The 24,074-nt window shown below is 44.2% G+C and overlaps 4 protein-coding genes and 1 long non-coding RNA gene across 9 annotated transcripts; 3 read left to right on the plus strand and 2 right to left on the minus strand.

Moving 5' to 3' along the window:
• The first annotated feature begins 12 nt into the window (after window positions 1-12).
• LOC108246818 (nuclear polyadenylated RNA-binding protein 3-like) lies at window positions 13-2,814 on the plus strand. 2 transcript variants are annotated; one of them, XM_037973895.1, is made up of 5 exons: window positions 13-997; window positions 1,122-1,586; window positions 1,663-1,726; window positions 1,810-1,928; window positions 1,998-2,814. In XM_037973895.1, exons 2-5 carry the CDS (start codon window positions 1,449-1,451, stop codon window positions 2,022-2,024), a joined length of 348 nt encoding a protein of 115 aa, XP_037829823.1. In that variant the 5' UTR covers window positions 13-997; window positions 1,122-1,448; the 3' UTR covers window positions 2,025-2,814. The 2 variants fall into 2 exon arrangements, with proteins under 2 accessions (XP_037829823.1, XP_024865936.1); XM_025010168.2 differs by having other exon boundaries at window positions 13-1,586; window positions 1,813-1,928.
• Window positions 2,815-4,461: 1,647 nt separating this feature from the next.
• Window positions 4,462-9,840, plus strand: fbxo3 (F-box protein 3). Of its 2 annotated transcripts, none has more exons than XM_017434550.3 (12): window positions 4,462-4,619; window positions 5,559-5,648; window positions 5,732-5,895; window positions 6,108-6,222; window positions 6,293-6,497; window positions 6,578-6,623; window positions 7,219-7,303; window positions 7,372-7,494; window positions 7,565-7,680; window positions 7,761-7,868; window positions 7,943-8,025; window positions 8,728-9,840. In XM_017434550.3, the coding sequence occupies exons 1-12, from the start codon at window positions 4,528-4,530 to the stop codon at window positions 8,881-8,883; spliced, it is 1,383 nt and encodes a 460-aa protein (XP_017290039.1). In that variant the 5' UTR covers window positions 4,462-4,527; the 3' UTR covers window positions 8,884-9,840. The 2 variants fall into 2 exon arrangements, with proteins under 2 accessions (XP_017290039.1, XP_017290040.1); XM_017434551.3 differs by having other exon boundaries at window positions 8,731-9,840.
• Window positions 9,188-12,521, minus strand: LOC108246817 (chromosome alignment-maintaining phosphoprotein 1). Of its 2 annotated transcripts, none has more exons than XM_017434538.3 (3): window positions 12,209-12,521; window positions 10,340-11,584; window positions 9,188-10,219 (listed from the first exon to the last, which is right to left on the minus strand). In XM_017434538.3, exons 2-3 carry the CDS (start codon window positions 11,580-11,582, stop codon window positions 9,876-9,878), a joined length of 1,587 nt encoding a protein of 528 aa, XP_017290027.1. In that variant the 5' UTR covers window positions 11,583-11,584; window positions 12,209-12,521; the 3' UTR covers window positions 9,188-9,875. The 2 variants fall into 2 exon arrangements, with proteins under 2 accessions (XP_017290027.1, XP_037829812.1); XM_037973884.1 differs by lacking the exon at window positions 12,209-12,521 and adding an exon at window positions 11,871-12,173.
• Window positions 12,480-16,300, plus strand: LOC119616742. Its single transcript, XR_005232750.1, has 2 exons — window positions 12,480-12,603; window positions 12,710-16,300. It is a non-coding gene; the product is annotated as an uncharacterized LOC119616742 (long non-coding RNA).
• On the minus strand, window positions 13,058-23,987 carry LOC108246825 (protein EFR3 homolog B-like). Of its 2 annotated transcripts, none has more exons than XM_037973876.1 (22): window positions 23,561-23,987; window positions 22,493-22,754; window positions 19,915-19,991; window positions 19,613-19,819; window positions 18,847-18,968; window positions 18,250-18,396; window positions 18,073-18,168; window positions 17,918-17,996; window positions 17,385-17,520; window positions 17,151-17,303; window positions 16,967-17,078; window positions 16,844-16,895; window positions 16,527-16,699; window positions 16,369-16,444; window positions 16,139-16,300; window positions 15,738-15,869; window positions 15,591-15,658; window positions 14,271-14,404; window positions 13,919-14,010; window positions 13,796-13,844; window positions 13,616-13,722; window positions 13,058-13,534 (listed from the first exon to the last, which is right to left on the minus strand). In XM_037973876.1, exons 2-22 carry the CDS (start codon window positions 22,734-22,736, stop codon window positions 13,400-13,402), a joined length of 2,553 nt encoding a protein of 850 aa, XP_037829804.1. In that variant the 5' UTR covers window positions 22,737-22,754; window positions 23,561-23,987; the 3' UTR covers window positions 13,058-13,399. The 2 variants fall into 2 exon arrangements, with proteins under 2 accessions (XP_037829804.1, XP_017290036.1); XM_017434547.3 differs by lacking the exon at window positions 23,561-23,987 and adding an exon at window positions 19,462-19,612 and having other exon boundaries at window positions 13,394-13,534; window positions 19,692-19,819; window positions 22,493-22,736.
• Window positions 23,988-24,074: the final 87 nt, after the last annotated feature.

A 24,074-nucleotide genomic window follows, 5' to 3' on the forward strand; every position in this document is an offset into this window, starting at 1 on the left:
CCAACCAACCAGTTAACCATTTAAACTACCAACCATCCAACCAACCAACCATCCAGCCAACCAACCGACCAACCAACCAGTTAACCAGTTAAACCACCAACCAACCAACTGATTTGATAAAATTATTGATTTATTTTTTCATTTTTCACAGAAACTGTTCAGAATTTCAGGCAGCTTTTGAAGAAACTCACAGAATCTGGTTCTTTTATAAAAACTGAACAGATTTTGTTTTTTCTTCCATATTTTCTGATTTTTTCTTTTTTAATAAGACAAACAGAATTTAACCGGAGTTTTCTCACCTTTTACCACCAAATGAAAACATTTGATTTAAGAAAAGCACAGATTTAAATATTAAACAGATTAAACTTCTGTTTCCATCAGGGTGAATTAGATTTTTTGACTTTTAGTTTTCTTTTATCCATCTGATAAAATGGTTTTTAATCCCAATTTTGTTTTAGTTTTTACCAACATATCCCAGTTTGATCCAACTATCATCATGTTGCTGTTTGTTATCTTTGATGTTGTTCCTGAAGCTGTTTTAATCATCTCATTGGTTGTGCCTTTTTCTTTTCTTCTCGCCTGTTTTCCTTCAGATTCAGTCGACTCAGATCTGTTTCTGTCGTCTCTGTTCTCATTTGTTTGGTTGTTTCTTCTAATTAATGATTCATAGATGTAGTTTAGATCTTTCTTCAGATCTCTTGCCTTAATGTGAAGCAGTGGTTCTGTGTTTGTAATAAATAATTGTGTGATCTGAAGTTTCCAGAATGTAGAATTAGAAGTGTGAGATGTTTGAAGGTCTCTGTGTGGTGACCTCGCCTAGAAACCATCTGTTTAATCTTCATTTTTGTACCACGTTTCCAGCCATGTTCCTCTTTCTGTTGGCCATTAAAAACGATGCTTTTCAATGGAGGCACCCATTGAACCTCTGAAAGGGTTTCTGAAGTTTCCACTTGATTCTCCCCTTCAGCCTGAGCAGAAGAGTTAATGTCGGAGCCAGGTGTGTTGTTACCTTTAGAGGTGTTTGGACTCCTGAAGCTCCTCCCATAGAACCCAGTGGAACCCTCCTCTGACACAGAGGTCCGTTAATAAACGTCCTCTTCCTGCCATGTTTCTGACCTCAGGAGGCAGAGCTCCTAATCAATCCCATAATAAACCGTCTTCTGCTGCCTCAGTTTTCTGTTTGGACTTGTGGCTGCAGGAGAAGCTCTTCAGGATCAGGTTGGACCTATTTCATTCCTCACTGATGTAGTTTTTCAGGTCTTAGTTTAGTTTCCTTCGGATAGTTTCTTGTCCTTCTTCACTCACCTTCATCCTCCTCCTCCTCCTCTTCTGTTGACTGTTGGAGATTTTAAAAACCCTTCAGTCCAGACTGAGGTTCTTCTAGAAGCTGCTGGGTCGAACAAGAAGAAACTGAATGTTTTATTGTCTTTTCTGAATAACAGGATCTGATGGAGACTCAGGGTGAAAAGGATGAAGAAGAAGAAGATAAAGCTGCTGCTGCTGATGGTGGTGAAGATGATGATGATGCAAGAGAAGAAGAGGAGGAGGAGGAGAACAACACGTCAGCCTCCTCCACAGACAGTCCTGTAAATATGCAGCTCTGCATGAAGCTGGTTTGATGAGTGTTGACTCTGCACTGATGTGTTGTGATCCTGTCTGAAGGCAGAAGACTCACCCGCTGCAGAGCCGACAGGTGAGCAACACTCACCTGCTGCAGAGCCGACAGGTGAGCACTTTAAGCTTTAACCCCTTCAGATCGGAGTCCTTGGAAAACCTGGAAAACCTGGACTAACAGTCTGATTCTAACAGCAGCAGAGATCGTCGAGCAGAGCGACACAGCAGAGGAACAAAAGACAGAAAATGACACCAAAACAGCCAATGGGGAGGCAGACGGCACTTCCAACAGCCAATCAGGCTCCAACAAGAAGGTAGAGGAACTTTAGAGGTGATGTTTTGTTGCTCTTCTGTAGTTTTACCCTTTTTATTTTCCTTCCAAGGATCCAGATGTCCCTGTAATCAGTTAAAGAGGTCCTGACATCAGCTCTGTGTTTACTTAGGTGGAAATAATGTTCTGTGATTGACAGCTCATTAAAGCTGTTAAAGCCTGTGTGTAACATTAAAGCCTCTCTGGCTGAGTCTTTGGAGGACGTCCTGTTGACGTCCTTACAGAGTGGATATCAGTAAAATTATAAAATACACAGGAAAACCTTCACATGGACGAAAAGGTTGAGTTTACTTTTTAAAAGAAAAAAAACAATTAGGGTCTATTTTTTTAAAAACTACATTTATTAAATGAACTAATTGAGAGAAATGTTCCTACAGACTTAAAAAGACCTAAAGTTTTAAATGTATTTCATTTTATTCAAAACAAGCAGGGATTTTCTTTCAGTTCTGGTTTAAAACTGGTTAAATTCATCAGTTCAAACCTTTAATGACCAGAAAATCCTTTAAAGCGTTTCTCTTGCTTGACCTTTCACCTGGAAGTGACCCAGCAGGGCAGCTTCAGCAGTTTTCTGAGCCGTGTTTGTTTTAAAGTGCGATGATGGATTTCTGATTATTTATTGTGACTCGGTCCTGAAGCACATTTTGCACAAAGTTTTATTTTCTGACACATTAATCTTATTGAACTCTCGTTTTTATATCCTTTGTATTGTTTTAATAACAGTAAAGAGTTTTATACGAAACTGGATAAGAGTTAATATTTGTATACGTTCATCCTATTTTCCTGCTGTTTCAGTCGTTAACTCAGGTTAACTGACTTTCTAGAAGGAGATGATAAGAGAGGAATAAATAATCTGAATAATTAAGCAGCAACACAACAATCCTGCAAAACATTTTTTTAAGCAGAAAAAAACAGGTCGGTCAATAAATTATAAACAACATGCCAGAAATAAATAATACAAAGTATTTAAAATTCTTCAAAATATGAAGGAAATCAAACTTTAATAACTACTTTAAACTGTAACTGTGTTTGGTGTAATTATTTCATTCTACCAGCAGAGGGCAGCACCACCACCCGAGTGTGTGTGTAGATACCTAATAACAAATAAAGTGAGAGAAGTGTCATTTAAGTTAGTTCATAGATTTTACCCTGCCGAGCAGTACATGTTAAAATTTAAGAAAGATTTATGTGTGAGCTGTTCTCTGTGTGATTCCGGACCCGAAACTGTGACACACCTGTACTGGAACTGCATCTCTGCTGCCACCTTCTGGAAAGAAGTAACTCGGTGTATCCAAAGGAAGGTTGACTGTGGTTTCCAGTACTGTTTGGAGTCCATGACAGAAATAACAAAAAACAGAAGGAACTTTATATTATTAACCTAATAATATTCTTAGGTAAGTACCACATACATAGATCTAAATTTACACATACTACTCCCTTTTTTCTGGCATATCAAAAAGAATCTGAACAGTACATTGTAAGCATCCTTGACTCCTACAATAAGAAAGCTATTAAAACTGTTAATTTGTGTTCCTCATTTAATGTATTTACATGATTGAATGGTTCTCCTGGCTTTTGTTATTATTTTTTTCTACATTTCTTACATTTCTACATTTCATTGGTTCAATGTTCGTTAATAACTGACTTGCATTGTTTTTTCAATAAAATTAAAAAAACAAACTCTGTGTGTTTGGTGTAATTCCTTCATTGTGTCAGCAGAGGGCAGCACCACCTCGTCTCTGAGTGTTTGATGTAATTCCTGCATTTTACCAGCAGAGGGCAGCACCACCTCGTCTCTGAGTGTTTGGTGTAACTGCTGTAGTTTCCAGCTGTGGCCACTAGAGGGCAGAAAACCCACAGACATGTATACATATTTATGTCTATAAGAAAACCTGTTTTTATTTTTTTATTTTAAAGTGTTTCATTAAAAACGAACAAACAATAAAAAAAAACAGTCCTGGCAGCTAAAAACATGAAACGATCAGTCATTTTGTTTGAAATGATACCAAGATGGATCTGGGAGGAAACAGAACCCAAATAAACTCAGAACTCAATCAACAGGGGAAACATGTTTAGTGTTCTTCTTTTCCACATTTCACAATGAGAAAACCTGTTGCTCTGAATGAAAAACCCGAGCTTTTACTCTGAAAAACTGACCCCAGTCACGTAACACACAGTTCTAAATAAACACAAAGCACTAAACAGCTGCATTTTCACTAAATATTACTGTAGAAAACTGTATAAATCTCCTTAACATCTATATAATATCAGTTCCGTGTGGAAAACAAGCTTCATAAGTTGAGCTGTTGGAGCAGATATAATCATTTCTGTCTATAATTGTTAGTTATCTTTTGTTTTGTATACAACATTTAGCAAACACGTCTCAAAAATAAAAGTCTATGAACCTCTCTGTGGATGATTATTACTGTGTGTTATTGCGACGGAACGCAGTAATATGTTTCCGACATGTCCCTTACGGGACTCCGTATAAAAACAACTGTATTTGTAGTAACAACTCCTCCCCGCCAGGCGGCACTGTGGCGCTTCATCTTCTTTGCCGCTTCCTGCTAAATCCAGCGCTAACAATGGCAGCTTCCTCGGAGTTGCAGCTGGATCTTCTTCCTTCAGACCCGCTGCTTCACATTTTGTCCTATTTGAGCTTCAGAGACCTGGTCCAGTAAGTATCTGACACCTTGCATGAATGAAACGACAAACAGCGGCCATTTTCTTTCCAACAGAGACCGAAACAAACAGGAAGCTAACGGCTAACAGGCTAACCGCTCATTGCGAACAGCTGCGTTAGCACAACAAGTCGCTGCTGTTTTATATTAGTTTCTAATTAAATAAAATCAAAATGTGTTTATCAGCTTTTTACAGACAGAACTTATTAAAACTGGACGGAAATGAAAGTTTCCTCGTGACGTGGAGTAAACGTGACAACTTTTATTTTCAGAAATAAAGATAAAGATCTTGTTTACAGTTAGCCGCCTGCTAACAGCTGCGGTTTGTTTACTTTTATTTGTTTAATAAACAAGGATTCTGACGTAAACTAAGTGGATTTTTCTAATCAAACCGAGGACTTACCAGTTACCTAATATAAAAATATATTTAAATGTTTGTTTATGTTTTAAATAAATAGGAAAATAGGAGTTTTGTGTTTATGACGAACATTAAATCAAAAAAGTGAAATAAATCTTGTGTAACACATTAAACTTATCAAATTTTGGAGTTTGTGTAACAAGTATTAAAAAGTTCATGTACACCAGAAACATTCAGGGGATGATCATGATCAGATTCATGATGTAAAATAACATTTTTAACAAATGTTGTTTTATCTGCGTCATTTAGTAAATGAGGCATAATCCAAAGTACACAGGTTCTTATACCTGTAATAGAATAACCAGAGTATGGCTTAAATGTTGCTTCTTTCATTGCAAACAGTACATTTTCTGATTTTATTGTAAACTTTGTTTGAAACAACATTCTGTGAAATGATTTGTGTATTGTCCAGTAAAATACTTCAATAATAAAAAGTCCAGATAAACTTGGTGTGTGTGTGTGTGTGTGTCTTTAACTTCGCTTTTTCTTATGATGACCCCGCCCCCTCCGTGTGTAGTTGCAGTTACGTCAGTAAGAGGCTAAACGAGCTGTCCAAACACAACCCCCTGTGGAAGCGTCACTGCTGTAAACACTGGCTGCTGACAGAGTGAGTTCACCTTAATGCATTAAAAACGACTCTTTAACTTCACACTGGCCTGAACACCCCTGTGTGTGTGTGTGTGTTTCCAGTGCGGACCGGCTGCAGAGCGGTCTCTCCTGGTACTGCCTCTTTAAGCAGTACTACTCGGACCTGGGCCGGTACATCGAGTACTACTCTGTGCTGAAGAAGGCCTGGGAGCAGCTGAAGAGCTTCCTGCAGCAGAGATGTCCTCGTATGATCACGTCGCTCAAAGGTACGACGGATTCCTTCAAACAGTTCTGTTTCTCCCTCAGTCTGTAAAACAAACCATGATCCATCCACCACCGTGCTGCCTGACCTCTTCTTGTTACCACCAGGAGTGAAGCTGTGTGAGGACATGTTTCTGTCTCCTTGCAGCTCCTGCAGGTGTTGTCATGTCCTCACTCTGCTCTAAAGCGGGTGTCTCTCTTGTGTCTTTCTCCTCAGACGGCGCCACAGAGGCGGAGCTAAACGACATCGAGGTACAGATCGACTCTAAGCTTCCTGATGATTACCGCTGCTCGTACCGGATCCACAACGGCCAGAAGCTGGTGATCCCGGGGTCCGTATCAGTCTGACGGGCTGTCTCCCCCCCTCCCTCCACTCTGACTGGTGTGTCCCTGTGTCCTCAGGCTGATGGGCAGCATGTCTTTGTCCAACCACTACCGCTCGGAGGTCCTGCTGGACGTGGAGACAGCAGCCGGAGGTTTCCAGCTGAGGAGGGGCATGAGGCGCTGCCTGCCGCTCACCTTCTGCTTCCATACGGGCCTCAGCCAGTACGTGGCGCTGGAGGACGCCGAGGGACGCAAGAAGGGCGAGAGCTTCTACCCCTGCCCCGTGCGTCTACTTCCTGTCTGCCTGTCCTTTCACAATAATTGTCACTTTTCTCTAAATGAGTGTTTTTGTCTGTTTGTCAGGATCAGACGGCCCAGGATCCTTCAGCCATCGACATGTTCATCACAGGTCTGTAGATTTATGTTGGTCTGAGCTGTCTGCAGCTTCAGTCTGGGTTTTACCTTCAGGTGTCTGAAATGTTTCCATATTTAATCAGAGGGCGATGATCCAAACAACTGCAGAACGTTACAGAATGAAAATCAGAGAACCAGAACTATATTTCTCCCTGACGATGAGTCACGTTACAGGAAGGTGACTCAGTCCTGAGCTGGAAGAACAGAAACTCTGCTGCTCTGAACTGAAACTTTTAGGAGAAATAACTTAAATCAGATGTATTAAAACACTTAAAACTTGTTTCTCGTGTTAACTACTTTTCTGGGAATGATTTAGTTTTAAATTAACATTTTTTTTTAGAACATGTTGAACCTCGTTTGGTTTCCTGTTCATACGGGTTTCTAAGTCTTCTAAGCCTAAACGGTCTGTTAAGTTGGACAATAAAGATCAACCAATGAGTAAAATATTAACACAGGATGTAAATGTTGCAGCTTTACAGACTAATTTAATTTCCAGGTTAACTGAACATAAACAACAATCAGAAATAAAAGTGATTTTTGACTATAAGAAATGAGGATGAAATCCTTTAAAACCAGCTCTTTGTTTTCAGGCTCCAGCTTCTTGGACTGGTTCTCCTCCTACGTGAACAACGTGGTTACAGGAGAATATCCCATCATCAAAGACCAAATCTTCAGGTAACCCACAGACTGAAGGCGCAGAAAAGAAAAGGTTTAAATGAAATGAAACCACGCCGTCTCTGCAGGTATGTTCACGAGAAAGGCTGCGTGGCGACCACCGGGGACATCACCATTTCTGTTTCTACCTCCTTCCTGCCGGAGCTTTCGTCTGTCCACCCGCCTCACTTCTTCTTCACCTACCGGATCCGGTACGCCGGTACGTGATTCCAGCTCGCCGTATCTCTGCTGAGCTTTAACAAGGTAAAAACCTGTTTGCAGGATTGAAATGTCGCGCAGCGCCTCGCCTGAAGCTGCCTGTCAGCTCAACAGCCGCTACTGGAAAATCACCACGTCTGACGGCAACGTGGAGGAAGTTCAGGGTCCAGGCGTGGTCGGTATGTCGCTGACATCACATCCTTCCTGCTGGGCTGTGATTGGCTGAGACGAGCTGCTGAATGTCTGCGTTTGTGTGCAGGAGAGTTTCCTGTGATGACTCCTGGGAAGGTGCACGAGTACGCCAGCTGCACCACCTTCTCCACCCCGTCGGAGTACATGGAGGGTCACTACACGTTCCACAGACTAGGTGACGCTCTGCTCCTCTGAGGCGGCGCCGACACAAACAGATTCTTCTCCTCCTCATGTTTGTTTCTCTTTTAGCCAACAAAGAAGAAGTTTTCCAGGTGGCCATCCCTCGCTTCCATATGGTGTGTCCGCCGTACAGAGAGCCTCCGACTCCAACGGTAAAACACCGTTAAACTCCACGTAACTTGTGGCTCCTGATCAGTGGAGCAGCTGAACCTGTTTTTTTAAAGTGGGGGGGTAAACTTGTCTTTTTCTCCTCCATCTTTTTGACCTAAAACCACATTCTCACTCCCAGCAATAAAACCAGAGCAGGTCATCTTTTATTGGTTCTAATCTTACTTTTAGTTACAAACAAAAAAGTGACTGACTTGGTTCAGTCCAACTCAGCTAACCCTTAGCTGCTAGCTGCTAGCTCAGTACACGGACAGTGTTCAGCTGTGGAGATGAGAAAGGAAGCAAAGACATTTTAAAAAGTGTCAAACCTGTCCTGCGTCTTTTTCTGGCTGTGAATCCGACAGAACAGAGTCAGAAGCAGCAGAATATTCATCTTTTTCTGCTGCTCTTATCTCAGATGCTGCTGTGAGCGTTTTGAACTCGTCAAGGCTAATATTGGACTAAATGTGGCCTAAAAGTCCAATTATTTTCACTTCTTTTACAATATTATACATCAAAACGTTGAAGTTCAGAACATTACGGAAGGAAGTCCCACAGTGACGGAAGTTGATGGATCTGGACTCTTCAATCAGAAATTTTCTAGCTTTTCTGTTTTCCTTCCAAGCAGCCAGACTTTCTCTTGTGGGCCCGGACCTCTGATACCTCTGATGTGACTCTCTTCTTCTCCTGTTTTTGTTTCTCTGCAGCAGAAAGCTTCAACCAGCGACACGACTCGCTTCGACGACCACGACAACGGCGACTTCTGTCACAACGATGACGAGGACGACAGGGACGACTTCGGGGGCCTGAGAGGAATCAACATGGTTGCCTTTGAGGGGGCGTGTTGTCCTCGATTCACCTGACCTCTGACCTGCTGACGGGCAGTGGACAGCAACAAAGAGCCATACATGAACTGAATCTCTTGAACTTCCAGTTGCCAAACTAAACGGGAGTGGGGTGCAGTGACTTTAGGAAATGTTCTGTCTGTTTGGTGTTACACTTTTCTTACAGAATGTTGGATAAATTCAGGTAAGGTGGACCGACGATGGGGGCTGTGTTTACTTCTAGGTTAGACTATAAAACTGGACTAAAACTTTTATAAAAAATAACACTTTTTTATTTTGCTGCAGGAATGAAACACTACTGATACAGTTTTTACAGCTGCAGCAAGATAAGATGTAGGTTTTAGTTTAGGTGCGAAAATCCAAAAAGAAGTTGAAATTAATCTTCTGTCTAATCTAGATAATGCTGGGATGTTTAAAAGCTTCTTATCTTCAGACTTCTATAGTTAAATGAGCTAAGAACAACTTAAATCTTTGACAGAATCATTAGTTGCAGTTTTTCATCTTGTATTTATGTGGTGGTCTGCTCGAAGAAATCTGCCAAAAGACATTTTTGTATCAGAGACGGCTTCCAGCAGTCCACAGAGAGAAAATGACTCAAGTGTTACAGTTCTTACATTTAGGAACCTAAAATCCTCCAGATGATCTGTATGTTTAAAACAGGGAAAAAGTCAAATCTGATGGGTTTTTTTGTTATTTGCTAAAACTGGAACATCCGAGATTCAGATCTGAAGAACCAGTTCAAAGTCTGTTTTCCTGCTGGTGGATCTGATTTATTTCATCTCAAAGTTACAGTAAACTCAGTTTAATGATTGTTTTATTTATTTTCATCCTGAATCCTATGAGCAGGAGGTGAGAGGCTTGTTTTAGGTGTTGCCAGCTTTTGTTTTGTGATTTCACTCGGTATCATAGAGACGTTGTTCTGTGGTGGAACCAGGTTTGTTTTCTAAGTTTGGGTTCAATAAAACGAACACATGATGTGGGTCTAATGTCTGAATCTGTCCTAAGTCCTTTCAGTCGTCATCGACGTGCTCTTCTTTGATCGATCTCTCAGAGCTCTCTTGTTTCCAGGCCTCCTCCTCCTCCTCGTCCTCTCCTCCTCCTCCTCCTCCTCCTCCTCCTCCTGTGCCCTCACCTCCCTCCTCCTCCCGGGCGCCGCAGCTGCTGCAGTGCCTCCTGAAGCCTCCCAGGTACTCGGAGCGGAACCAGCAGAAGGGGCAGGCGTAGCGCCCGGGCCGGTGAATGGCCCTGACGTGGTGCTGCAGCTGGCTGGGCAGGAAGAAGCTCTGACTGCACTCCTTACAGCGGTACGGACACTTCACATCATGGCAGCGCACCACATGACTGATGGCAAAACCTGCACCAACACAAATCAACTTAATCCTCCTGACTGTGGTTTGTTCTCATGACAACCATCTGATTTAGTTTGAAGGAGGAGCTGAAACAAAAATCCACCTGGAGGTATATTCTGCTGTACCTTTAAGTTTGGTCTTCCAGCCACAGATGAGGCAGACGAAGCGACTGGAGATGTAGCTCACCACCTTGGCTGTCGCCTCGATCTCCTCCTTCAGCAGCTCCTTGCTCAGCCCAGGCCCCTCCTCATCCTCGGCCACGCCCCCTTGACTCTGACTGATGGAGGCGACGTCCCGTCTGATGACCTGTGCGGCGTACGTTTTGGGGAGGTCGTGTTTACGCACCAAGTGGCTGACAGAAACCGCTTTCTGTTTGGTCCTCCAGCCGCAGATCAGGCAGCAATAAGTGACGCCGTCAAACATCAGGATGTTTTTCTTCTCTTCGTCTTTGGGTTTAACAGACTCTTGCTCCTCACTTTGCTCCTTTTCCTCCTCTTCATTAATCCTCTTTCTTTTAGGAGCATCCTTCACTTCCTCATTGTCTGCCTCCTCCTCACCCTTTGCACTCCCCTCTTCCCTGCCTTCTCCTGCTCCTCCCTCCTCCTCACTACTCTTTCTCTTAGGAGCCTCCTTCACTCCCTCCTCCTCCTCACCCTTTGCACTCCCCTCTTCCCTGCCTTCTCCTGCTCCTCCCTCCTCCTCACTACTCTTTCTCTTAGGAGCCTCCTTCACTCCCTCCTCCTCCTCACCCTTTGCACTCCCCTCTTCCCTGCCTTCTCCTGCTCCTCCCTCCTCCTCACTACTCTTTCTCTTAGGAGCCTCCTTCACTCCCTCCTCCTCCTCACCCTTTGCACTCCCCTCTTCCCTGCCTTCTCCTGCTCCTCCCTCCTCCTCACTACTCTTTCTCTTAGGAGCCTCCTTCACTCCCTCCTCCTCCTCACCCTTTGCACTCCCCTCTTCCCTGCCCTCTCCTGCTTCTCCCTCCTCCTCACTACTCTTTCTCTTAGGAGCCTCCTTCACTCCCTCCTCCTCCTCACCCTTTGCACTCCCCTCTTCCCTGCCCTCTCCTGCTTCTCCCTCCTCCTTCTTGTACATGCAGTGTTTGGTGACGATGTGCTTGTAGAGTTTGCTGAAGTCTCGGCTGGTGTAGAAGCAGATGGAGCAGTGGAACAGCCGCCCACTGCTCTGGTACATCAGGATGTTGCCGAGGCGACCCATGGCCATGTTGTCCAAGCAGGTGGGGTGAGATGCCGCCATGTGGCTCAGCTGCTGGGCGTGACTCCTCGAAAAATGGCCACAGTGGGAACACTGGAGGTGAGCCGCCATGCCGCCGCCCGTTTCACCTCGAGTGTGGATGATGACGGACATCCCTGCAAAGAGGGGTCAAAAGTAAAACTTGTTCATTTATTTGGTTCAGTTCACTCTTACTTTCAGGTCATGAAAGTTGGGACATAAAATATGTAGGATATTTGCAAAGAAACGGTTTTCAGTGTTTTAAGGTCATTGCTAACATGGTGGTTTGTGTCATGTGTGATTCAGTATGTGATTTAATATGTTACTGTCATAAAACAGTGTGAATGTTTAAGGCTGAAATAAAAGATAAGTCTGAGCAGCATAAATAATAAAATATATAAAAAACATAACAGAATTAAACACCTGAGACAGTTAAAGGACTGTAGTTTTGTTTAGGTTCTGGGTTTAGTTCTTTATCCTCACGTGTTTTTCCGGAATTGTCACTACAGTGTAATAACAGTGCAGCTAACGGTCCGCGGCTAACACGCTAACGAGCTTTAAAAAACCTAACTTCCGGCTCATCTACAAACACTGCCGCATGTCTCTGTCTGTAATAGATCTTCCCACTCTAAACTGACTGAAAACCCGCGGGAGGGGGATAATTTTACTCGGTTTAAATCTTAGCGTTTAGACTGAAGCCACCGAGCACCCATTTCCGTTTTTCAAACTCTCGTCTGATTAGTTATCGCGAGATTTCCCACCGTGTCATCCTCCACTCATCATCTCCTCAGCCTGTCAGTAAAACCCTCGTTCGTTCTCCTCTCAGAGCTCCATAACCCCCTGTTTTCATGTGTCAGAAACCCCCCCCTTCCACACGAGCTGGGTGGATCCAGGTACCGGCAGCGGGCAGGACTCGAACCAGTTGCTGCACCGCTGGCGCCTTACGAACGCGAACGGCCACACCGCACCACCGGCACCCTTCACACCGGGGACTGTTCTCGTGGCGCATTTATCTCCTGTCTTTTCTGTTCTGGACTTTAAACTTGGTGAAGGGGGACACTTTCAAAAGGCCGACGCAGCAGCAGGAGTTGAACCCTCAACCGGCTCCTCTCCAGCCTGAGACGTCCACACAGACACCTGGACAGAGTTCCTTCAGGTTTTTTTACTCTTTAGATGATTGACGGCTGTGAAAAACTGCAGAAACCTCCAGAACGGACTCTGAGCAGATATTTCAGCAGCTCCTGTTTCTTTTACCTTAAAAGTCTGTCTTCCAGGATTTGAACCCGCAGCCTCTGAGTGTCAGAGCGGCCTCCTTCCAGCTGGAGCCGTTGACTTTCTGATTTGGAAACCCATCAAACGCTCTCCACCCCTGAGCTGTTGGACTTTGACTGATTCAGGTAAGTTCTGTTTTCTACACCTGCAGCTCTTTTATTTCTCACCCAACCAGTACAACCAGAGTAAAATAAATCAATACGTGATGTGATGTGTAAAATCTAATAATGATTTAAAAGAGATAGTCTGGTCATTTCTGAAGCACTTCTCAATAATTATTACTTTTAGCAGCCGTGACATCGATCATGGAACGCAGAGGATGAAGAAAGGGGGAAGAATAACAGCCAAACAAAGGTGCTGGTTTTATTGTTTCTGAGGCCAAACATATCTTAAACTAAACCTCGGACATCTGACATAAAGACAGCAGGTCATAAAGTTGATGTAGAACATGCACACGATAATACAGAATTATCCAAACATTAGTGCATGATGTAACGTTAAGAAATGTACCTGAATATTTATCTACGGAGCGAAGCAGAGCCGACAACCTGTGAAGGAAAATAAAGATTATTTTCTAAGCTTTTAAAAGTGTTTCTGTTCTGATCAAACTGAGATGGAAACACGCCGCGTGTTGTCCATCGGTTCTCCAAAAGACTTCGTTATCATCCCTGTTTGAGTCTCTAATAGACGCAGAGGTCAGGAAACTTCATCTCGTAGAGCGGCGTCGAGCGGTGAGGAGACTGTCCGGACGGAGACGGAGGAGGACGCACGATCAGATCGAAGACCCGATTCAGTTTGGAATGAAGCAATGAGGTCTGCAGACGGAACAAAAACCAGAAAACGTTTTAAACTGAAGTAAACCTGGATCATGTAAGTTGATCAGAGAACCGTCTCACCCTGGATCCACAGAGAGCTGCGATTTCCTCAAAAGGAGCTGTCTGAAACCTCTCCACCACCTGCATCCTCTTCCTCCTCTCCTCCTCCTCCACAGGCCCTCTGTCCTCTGACAAGAAGAAGTTTTTGGATCTCAGATAAAAACCATCTGCATGTAGAACCGTGTGAAACTAGGTGCTTACCAATGGTGTTCTTCAGCATCTCAAAGGTGATCTGCTCAGTCTGAGGTTTCTGCAGAACACAGAACCGTGAGCAGATAGATGGACCAGAACCTCAGACAGACCTGCTGACTGACAGAAACCAACCTGAGGTGGATCAGAACTGGACTGCAGGTCTGTGTCCATCTGCAGAGAGATGATGTCTACGATGCTCTTCCTCCTGGACAGGCGGTCTTCATCTGGAACACAGCAGGAGTGAGAGAAGGTCCACTGTGTTTACCTGCTCTGGAAATGCAACTTTTTCACAAGAATGTTCAACTTTGAGTCACAAATACAGAAGATTTTTATGTATTTATTTAAAACTAAAAACAGCGATGGCTTCTCCTACATCTGGTTTCAGAGATCAGTTTCTTTGCCTCAGTGTGAACATAAAACCGCTTCAATAACATTAAACTGGGCCTGACTTTAGATCTGTGTGTGTGTGTGTGTGTGTGTTTACCTGTGAGCTGAGGTGTGTACGGGGTGTTGAGGCGTTCACAGTGTGCGCTGTAGCTGCTTCCTGCCAGCGACTCACAGATCTTTGACTGAACGAACAGAAAGGCTTCGTCCACCTTCAGCTCACCTTCTGGAAGCCTGACACACACACACACACACAAATATAACTAAAATGAAAAGTGAAGTCCAACCAAATACATGTGGAGGTTTGTTATGTTGGATTTTTATAAAGGTTAAAATCCACCAAGCTGAACTTGATAAAACCTGATGAGTTGGATACAAACTAAGTTTAATGTAGATCATCTACTAAATCATGAAGCAGTCTGTCAAATTTCTTCTTCTTGTTCAGTTTTCACTCTGCATTTATAAAACTTTACATACAACAAATCCAAACATAGATTTTCCTGGTCTTTGCTACAATCCATTCATAAATATTAGGACCGGAATCGGTGACACAGGGCTCATCAGGAAGTCTGATTCCATACCAGCAATGTAACCAATTCTCTCTACAGTTCAACTCTTTTATAAGTCCGGAGGGTTAAAGAGCGGATCCCATGTTCCACAATCAGGACAGAAACTGTTTGCTCCTCTTTCACCATCAGCTGATTGAGCTGTGAGGACGTGTTATCGTGGCAGAGTTCTGTCTACATCCTGACGTTAATCCACTGCTGCTGATCGCTGTGGTCAACCAGCAGCTTTGAATGTTGATTAACAGCAGCTCTGCTCGTTGATTATTAGGATATCAGTGCTCCATCGTGCCTCGTTCTATTTAAGAGGTAAATAAGGACTTGACTACTTTAATTGCAGGACTAAAACTTTATTAAAGACGGGGAATAAACAGTGCACAGCCTAAACATTCTCCTGATCGGACTGGATTCAGAAATTACAGCTGATAAGAGAATAATCAGCTTCTGAGTGATGAACCACCTGCAGCTGGACATGTGACAGCCTGATGTGCACTCGCAAACTCATCGGCACGCCCCGGTTTCCTTTTGGAGTGAACGTCCTCAGACATCAGAGTGGAGTTCTTCCTTTTTGGCATTAAATGATTGGATTGGACTGAGAGTGACAAATTGTGGACTGGTTTTTTATTTGGAACTGAACTGACCTCAACATAAGAAATGATAATTATTTTCCTTTGTGCATCGATACATCTGAGCCTTGTGAAGGAAACTGGTGTTTGTGGCTTTGGGTCATTAAATGTGTAGGGTGATATGTTTGCATCCTTTGTGATTTTGCTGTAATTCAAGGGTAAAATAATAATGTCGAATCATCAGGAGAGAGACCGGACTGCCCCCATGCAGAATCTGTTAAATTTGTCCACCTGGGTTTGTCACACAGGACGTCTTCAGGCAGCAGGTACGGAGCCTCCTTCTGACGACTTTCTGTGACCTGCAGAAACACAGGAAGTCCTGTAAACACAGCTCCGCACAAACAGCTTCCCTTCTCGAGTCCACAGCCCTCTGCTCACCTGGGTGACGTGCTGCCGGAGCGCTGGAGGCGGGCCGAGCTGCGACAGCAGGGCGAGGAAACCGGCGCAGATGGCATGAAGGCCGCAGCGGTTGAACACAGACAGACTCGGCTGATTGGACAGAGCCAGCTCCTGAGCAGCCAATCACAGATCAGGAAGCAGGAATGATGATCTTAATGACCTTCTGCCAATTAATCCAATTATTTGCTAAATGCTTCTCCAGCTGTTTACTTTTTGTTGCCCCGTCCAAACTTTAGAATTTTATGGCAGCAACACACTTCTTTTTTTTTAATTGTTACAAATGTCTTTGTTTCAACATTTGATACATTGTGAATAAAAAATGACATTTTATACAACACCCTAACTTCTTGGAGTTGGGGCTGTAAATAGGAGGTTTCCACCTGCAGAGCCAGGACCAGCTGGATGAGATCCACCAGCACCTCCTCGTTCACCAGTTCCACACTGAGGACAGCCAGCAGGGTGAAGAGCGCCTGGTAGTGGCTGCGCCCGTTGTTCTCCTCCCTACAGGCCAGGTAGACGTGTCTGTAGAGACGCTGGGTGTGCTGCACAAACACAAACCCTGTTGGAGTGGAAACCTATAAGGTATTTAATGTGCAAGTAGAGCTCACACCTTCCTCATGAAAAGGCTGTCCTGTCGAGAACATCTGTCCTCCTTCAGCTCCAACACCGACACATCAAATGTCACACTGTCAACAACCAATCAGAAGGTCAGTCGCTGGGTTTAACCCGACTTGAAGCGTGTCAGTCTGACTCTGATGGAGCAGAGACCTGACGGAGGCCAGCCTGGCGGCGTTGTGACGGCGGTCGATGAGCGAGGTGAGGATGGACAGAACCAGCAGACGGATCTCTGGATCCTCCATCAGGGTGAAGGACAGCAGAGGCTCCAGGAAGGAGGAGGGCAGGGCCGTCAGCAGGTTGCTGCTCTCGTAACGCTCCGACACCTGAGGAGGAGGAGGAGGAGGAGGAAGCTGACTTCTTCTACTTCATCTTAGAGTCATTTCTGTGATGATCCAGTGGCTCTTTATAAAAACTGATCATTTTGTTCATTATTTATGGAAGAAGACCTAGTATCTAATTAAGTTCACCTGGAGGAGAGACTTCAGCAGCATCACCTGGATCATCCTGCTGCCTTCAAACCTGGAAGATAAAAACCGTTTCTCAGACACACATGTTCATCAGGGTGTGCAGTGAACAGCAGTGAACGTTACCCGGCGTTGGGAGACCCCAGGGCGGGGTAGATACCAGGCACAGGAATCTTCCCCATGATGAACAGCATGACCTCTGACCTCTGGTAGACAGGAAGCGTGTTGGCGAACGATCCTTCGGCAGCGACAACAGATCAGTCAGAACAAGCAAAGGGAAAACATTCATCAGCGGAACACGACGACCGACCGATTGTTCTGATGACTGCGTCCTGCAGCGTTTTCTCCTCAGTCGAGGTGGTTTCCTGTTTCCCGGCGTTGTCATAGTAACCGGTCAGCTGGTAGTCAACGCTCTGCCGGAGCTGCCGCAGCAGCGTGTTGAACACTTCCAGCACCGTGGGTCCTGCAGCGCAGCATGACAGGAGCCCTCAGTTTACAGACATTTAGTCACATTAAATGTTTGATGGAGAACACGAGACCTCACCGACAGATCCCGTCGCTTCTATAACTGCAGCTTCAGAAAGAACCTCCACGATCCCGGCTCGCACCGACGCCGGACTCCTGCTGTTGGCGTCCAGGTGACCCAGCAGCTGCTGGATGACCAGGTGGGAGTGCTGGGACTGACGACGGGAACAGTTCAGGCCCAGAACCACAGATTTATACAACTCAGCTGTGTTCAGTTCAATTAAAGTAGGTGCAACAAAAGCTTCTCCAGTTTAATATTTACTATAAACAGTGAATTTAGGAACAGTTGAAAATTAGATTTCAGATATTTTTTTAAGATTTATGGTTGTAAAAGGAAACATTAAGTTATTCTGGTGATGGTAGGATGTAAAAGGATGTACTTTTTACGAAGTTATAGTTATAGGTAAATACAGTTGATGACAAAGTGAGTTTAATTTACCTTTATGTACTTTATCATGTTATTGTATTTGGTTAAATGTTTCATGTTTTGAGTAATTAACAGAAGTTATTTAAAGAACTGAGTGCCCCTGTACTGATACGGTTTTTACACACCTGGATTGAGTACATGATGATCTGAAAACATCGAACGGCGAAGCCTCGTCCTTCCCACAGACTGTGGCTGTCCAGGTGCCTGAAAACAACAATCACCTGTAACTGCAAGTACTTTTACTGCCACTCATCCTCCAGGTCCGGAGGGAGTTCCTTACATGAGGACGGGTCTGATGGCGTTGTTGATGTGACAGTAAGCAGCTCGGCCCAGCAGCTCCCTGAAACACACCTCCGTCTGCTCCGCAGGAGAACCGCTGCCCACACACACAACATGAACTCATCTGCAGGCTTTAAAGACAACATTTTGGCAGCAGAACATGTTTCGGCTGCAGCACCTGTTGCAGTGGGAGCGCTGCAGGTTGACCAGCAGGGCGGGGACGATCTGCTCCATGTGTCGAGGCTCCCAGATGTTTACCTGCAGCTCGTCGTCCACCGTCTTCCTGACGACGCCCTGCAGGCCGCGGATCCCCGACACGCGGATCCTGAAGGAACAGTTCAGCTCAGGATGAACTTTGACCCCACAAACATCACAGCAGCTTTATGAAAAATAGAAATTAAATTAAATGTCTAGCATTCCTGAAGGAACGCATATCGCCCAGTTTGAGACTTGTAGTGAGAAATGACAGAGTTACAGCTTGAGATATGTCATGTGATCTGTTAGCCCTCAGAGGGTCAGATGGGGATGACTCTCAGCTACTACCACACACGATTGTAGCTCAATATCTGTGAAATATGAAAATCTTAAAGGTCAATATTCAGTTCTGAGGATCTCATGTTGATTCACTGATTCTTGCAGCTCTAATATTTATTGTCCTTAAACTAATAAATAAAACGTGAATATTTTTGTTGGGTAAATAGATTTTAATAGTTTATCCCATGAGGTTTGTTGTGAGTAAACTCATTTTGTAATAAATGTTTAAAAACCAACTGACTTGATTTGCGTGTCGGGGTCGTTGTGGTCAGAATGACACATCTCACTGAAACGAGACACGAAGAAGTCGTAGCTGCGATGATACGAGGGCGTGTCCTCTTCGATGTTCGCAAACTTCACAAACTACAAAACAAATAAACAGAAAAAAGCCTACAGATAAGAAAAAAAGACTTGACTTGGGATAACTACAGTTTTAAGATAAAATAATAAAGACTGAAGAACTTGTCGTCTTCCAGCAGCAAACAGAAACTAAACATTAACACAACTCTGTAAAATCTGTGCAACATCTAAACTCTTCTAATCCTGCTGATAATCCCTCTATGTGCCCGTGTATAAACTGATAATCCCACATCATGATTCCTAAGTCCCACAAAAAGGGAAACGCATTAAAGGTTATGTAAATAAATTTATTCTTAGTGTCTGAAGGACACCATCAGTGAGGACGAGTACAGTTACAAATTTACAGGATATAATATAAAGATCTTTACTCTGAATAAACCTGAACTGAACTAAAACTGCAGGAAACCGTAACGTCCTGTACGTCCTGTACGTCCTGTACGTCCTGTACGTCCTGTACGTCCTGTACGCCCGGCCTGCGTGTGTTTGTGTTTCGTACAGAGTTTGTGGCGAGGACGTGCAGGTGTGGTCTGTCGGCCTCCAGCAGCAGTCTCAGCGTACTGAGGAAACTCTCCACCAGCAGGTTGATGCTCTGACAGCGACAGGCCAGCAGCAGCTGCTCCATCGCCTCCATCGCTATACAGACGTACCTGAAACACACTCCTGCCAGGTGAGTTCAGACTGGACCTTAAGGGAATTTCTGCTCTGCTTTGGATCCAGAGCACTGACCCATAACGGTGGCGGTTCAGCTCCCTGGTCAGACGCTCTGACAGGTAGGCGGCGATTCTGTCGAGCTTCTCTGGAGCCGACAGGGCGAAGAAGGTCAGTTTCTCCATGTTGGCTTTCACCAGCCCGTCCTGTTCGCACACACACACACACACACACAGGAGAGGCTGTTTCATCAGAGTCTGCTCCACTTTTCATCAGAAAGGTGCAATTATTCACAGTTTACCTCTGGGTTTTCAGGGAAGATGTTGTCGACCAGCCGCTTGTAGCGAGGACGCAACGCCCAGCAGCAGCCACACAGACCTGCAGACACACACGTTTATTTCATCTTTCATGACCAGAACGCTCTCACATTCAGAGCAGAGGAGCCTGAAACGCAGCCAGGCGGCAGGGACACTTCAAGGATTTATTAACAAAAACACAAAACAAGCTGCGAGCAGAACCAGAAACAACAAGAATCCAACAGAAGATAAACACTAATTAAACTGAGGAGAGGTGAGAGCAGAACTGTTTGAACTGCTGGAAAAGTATATTTATCTGAAGTGATGAAGCTTTCAGGTCAGCCTGCAGGGAGCAGAAGAGCATCTGTGGACTTTAATCTTTCATTTTTCATCTCTTCATGTCGAGGGTTGGTGGTTTTTGGGGATTAGAGGCCACATAAGATGACCCGCTGGTCAGCTGCCAGCCCGTTACACACAGCAGTCCTTCAGGCTTCATCTCTAAACCATCCGAGCCCAAAACTAAAGCTCGTCCCAGAATGTTTGGACTTCCTAAAGCCGTCCTCGCAGTCACAGATGGACACAACAATACAGCAGCAGTAAAAGTCTTAGGAGTTAATCCTGCGGCAGCTTGTTGTGTAAGGTTTTTATATTGGAGTTTTTTTCTGTTTGAGAAGCTTAAAGAGTCAACTCTGCTGCAGCTGGACACGTGACCCGTTTGGACCTGCCCGACTTCAGCTGCAGAAGCACCAAAACGAACATGATCATCCAAAAACCTTAAAGCCTGCTTATAAAAGCCCTTCAGTAAAATGCAGTTCCAGGCTGATGCCACTCTTTATTTTCTAACATCAGGGATAGTTCTTTTATTCTTTTAATTTGATTCATCTTTTCATTTTTGAGTGTTGCTTTTATTTGTGAATAAGTCTAAGGAGGATAAAAATAACAGAAAACTGAGGAAGAACTGAAAGTCAAACCCTGGAAAGCCCAGAAATGAAGCAAATTAGGAGGTTTAAAGTGTTTCTCTTCCCTTTAATGTTCAGGATATTTGATTTAACCCTAGACAGAGGAGTTGGTGACATGTCTGAGTGGGTGTGGTGCGGTGGCTGGAGTAGCTGGCATGCAGGTGAGGCAGGAAGAAGCTGGCTTTAATGAGGGTCAGCTGGGCAGGTCAGACTGAAGCTACAACCAACAAAGTCACAGTGAGGAGAGTGAGGGGGAAATCCATGGCAGTCAACCATGTGCAGATTAGGATTTTGTAGCTCATGCAGAAAAAACACGTGCAGTATTAAAAGTTTCTGCCAAAGACGCAGCAGAGGCGAGCAGAACCACAAGCAGAGGCAGGAAATGAACAAGGACGCTTGTTTAGAGGAGATACATCTGAGAACCACAAGGACACAAAAACTGCATCAAACTGTGACGAATCATCTCAAACCTGTTTCATTTTGAGCTCACGGTGGACACAGTAACGGTATAAATACGTGTTTGACGTGCACATTAACACAGTCGAGCTTCAAAGAAAGCAGAGCGTTCTGAAGGGCCTGAAGCAGAGAGACGAGCAGCTGAGGCAGTGAAAATGATTAATATGCACTCCTGTTTAATAAGAGTCTCAGTTACACATCAGACCTGCAGTAACAGCAGCTGGTGGTCAGATTTAGTTGATAAATATCCACACATCAAACAGCAGATCAGTGAGGGAACCATCCTGAACAACACCATCCTGCAGAAGACCTGCAGAAGTCCTTCCAAACCTGCGCTGTCACTGGACAGAACCGTGGTTCTGGGTTTTAGAACATAAGACGGATATCTGTGTGATTTCTGAAGGTATGAGTTTTTAAACCAACAGTAAAGAGGTGGAGCTCTGCTGCCATCCACATTCTGAGAAGATCTCAGACGCTTCTCCTAAAACTGCTCACACACACACACACAGATCCACAGAATAATGGACTGATTGAACACACATGGTTTTAATTTGACAGATTTCTCAAAATCAAATCAAACACTGACAACTACAAGAAAGAAGTTTCTAAATAACGAATATTTTCTTACCGTACATGAAGACGACTGTTTTGGCTCACAGTTACATCTATCACACACAAATTCATAGTTAATCCCCACCCCACACACACACGCAGCCTAAGCTCCACCCACTTTCACTCGCCATCATCCTGCCAGATATAAATCTTGAATCTCCAGCTGCTGAAGCTGAGTTTAACCCAACTGGTGGGTTTTTAGTCCAGCTCGTTAATGAGTTTGTTACAGCAGATTGGGGAATTAATGATCTCACTGGGTCTGTGTGTGTCTGGGCCATGTGCAGCAGCTCAGCGTTCAGTAATCTGCTCTGGATTTATTCACCTTTCCAGCAGAAACGGAGCTGGAACTACGGGAGTGGGAAAAATGTTGTCCTTCAAAAACATTGTTACATTTTTAACTCTTGTTAAACCGTAATGATGTAAACCCAAAACCTCACCAAGTGGTTTTACTTTTCCTGAACATAAATAAAGCATCTTACAGCTGTTACGACCACCTCTGACATTCGGACAGAAAGGAGCCCCCTAACCTCCGAGGAGAAACTGTTGGTGGGTTTACCTCCGGAGGTCTGGTGGTCGAGCACGGAGCAGCAGTCCTGAAGCAGCCGTCGAGGAGCCTCGGGGACGGCTGGCAGGCCGGGTATGGTGACGCCCCGGGGGATGCTGGGAAAGCTGGGCAGGGTGGGCATGGTGACGCCTCGGGGCAGGCTGGGAGGGTTGACGCCTCGGGGCAGGGAGCTGAACAGGGACGGCATGGTCACCCCCCGCGGCATGCTGGGAAAGCTGTGGAGAGTTCCCGGCATCTTCGACTCCGAGTCACCCTGAGAGGAGGAGGAGGAAGGAGGGACTGAAGTTAAAACCACATTCTTCTGAACATTAACTCCTGCAGCTCCTGTCTGCACCTCCCAACACAGTGGTCACGTTTATTCAAAACTTCTCAGCACGCAACGGGTTTTAATCAGGACTTCCTAAAAAACGTGAAAATACTGGAAAAATACAAGATATTAAAACAGAAACTAATTTATCCACGTTCTTTGTTTAGGAAAGTAGTTTTGAACATAAAAAAATATTAATTTTGTTGTTAACAGTAACTTCAACAGATTCTTCTGTGCATTTAAGCAGGAATTTGTAAAATATATTTAAACAAACAATTATTAAAAAACATGAATTGCATTTTAACACAAAAATATCAAAATTCCTGAAGTGTAAACTGAATTTAATACTCCTTACACAAGACAAAAAGGAAAATAATCTGAACAAAAGAATTTATTTCCAGGTGATATTAGCTGTTTATGACAAAGATGAAAGAAAAATAAAACTAACACAATTTATCAAAATTATTACCATTAGATTGAATTTTACACTGTGCTGCAAAAAAAGGACTGAAGAACAACTATTTACTCTTGAAAAAAAAATTATTTTTTCAGGACTGAACATCACGCAGTTAACTTCAAATTACAATAAAAACTCGACTATAAATCAGTTTAGATGTATCTGCTGAGTTAAAGCTTGCTTACAGTAAAAACAGAAATAGAGACAACTTTTACAACTTTCCATCAGTAAAACTGAATTAAACAGCAGCTCAGAAGCTTTATTAAGTTAAGATTTGTTGAAAGTGAGCTCCTACCTGCTGGTCTCCTGCAGCCGTTTCCCTCCAACACGCAGATCAGCAGCTGCTTATATAACATCTGCTGAGCCTCTGCCGGCCTGCAGCTCCAATCAATAACCGATGGATGGGATCGATCCTCTGCTCTACTTACAGCGCTGCCTCACACATCACGCCACGCAGTGTCCACAGACGTTTTTCACATTAAAGTTCGATGAGAGAAATCTCCTCCTCTTCATCACTCTGCTGGGGTGCAGAAGCAGCGCCCTCTGATGGATCTTAAAGGGAACTGCAACAAAAACGATCAAATCTGCACCCAGGATGTGCTCCACCACCTGAATCCACCTCTCACAGGGAGCTTAAAGAGCTGCTTCAACAAATAAAAGATTAATTTGTCTTTCAGGTCCAGAGTGAGACGCTGAGAGGAACCTTTTATCAAAGTTATTTAAATCCAAAAACACCGTGGGTCGCTCGTCTCTGTTGTGCTCATAGGTTTCTACAGAAGCTCAGATGGGACAAACAAAACACAAAGGTA

The sequence above is a fragment of the Kryptolebias marmoratus genome, linkage group LG23 (assembly GCF_001649575.2).
Source record: "Kryptolebias marmoratus isolate JLee-2015 linkage group LG23, ASM164957v2, whole genome shotgun sequence".
NCBI lineage: Eukaryota > Metazoa > Chordata > Actinopteri > Cyprinodontiformes > Rivulidae > Kryptolebias > Kryptolebias marmoratus.

Excerpts from the sequence above, each read along its gene's own strand:
- LOC108246818 (XM_037973895.1), top strand. The coding sequence starts at position 1,449 with ATGGAGACTCAGGGTGAAAAGGATGAAGAAGAAGAAGATAAAGCTGCT. Across the intron at positions 1,587-1,662 it reads CCTCCTCCACAGACAGTCCT|GCAGAAGACTCACCCGCTGC; the intron begins GTAAATATGCAG and ends TCCTGTCTGAAG. Across the intron at positions 1,929-1,997 it reads AATCAGGCTCCAACAAGAAG|GATCCAGATGTCCCTGTAAT; the intron begins GTAGAGGAACTT and ends TTTCCTTCCAAG.
- LOC108246825 (XM_017434547.3), bottom strand. The coding sequence starts at position 22,736 with ATGCCGGGAACTCTCCACAGCTTTCCCAGCATGCCGCGGGGGGTGACC. Across the intron at positions 19,820-19,914 it reads TCTTCCCTGAAAACCCAGAG|GACGGGCTGGTGAAAGCCAA; the intron begins GTAAACTGTGAA and ends GTGTGCGAACAG. Across the intron at positions 16,445-16,526 it reads GCCAGGCTGGCCTCCGTCAG|TGTGACATTTGATGTGTCGG; the intron begins GTCTCTGCTCCA and ends GGTTGTTGACAG.
- fbxo3 (XM_017434550.3), top strand. The coding sequence starts at position 4,528 with ATGGCAGCTTCCTCGGAGTTGCAGCTGGATCTTCTTCCTTCAGACCCG. Across the intron at positions 7,304-7,371 it reads ATCAAAGACCAAATCTTCAG|GTATGTTCACGAGAAAGGCT; the intron begins GTAACCCACAGA and ends CCGTCTCTGCAG. Across the intron at positions 8,026-8,727 it reads GAGAGCCTCCGACTCCAACG|CAGAAAGCTTCAACCAGCGA; the intron begins GTAAAACACCGT and ends GTTTCTCTGCAG.
- LOC108246817 (XM_017434538.3), bottom strand. The coding sequence starts at position 11,582 with ATGTCCGTCATCATCCACACTCGAGGTGAAACGGGCGGCGGCATGGCG. Across the intron at positions 10,220-10,339 it reads CTGGAAGACCAAACTTAAAG|GTTTTGCCATCAGTCATGTG; the intron begins GTACAGCAGAAT and ends GTGTTGGTGCAG.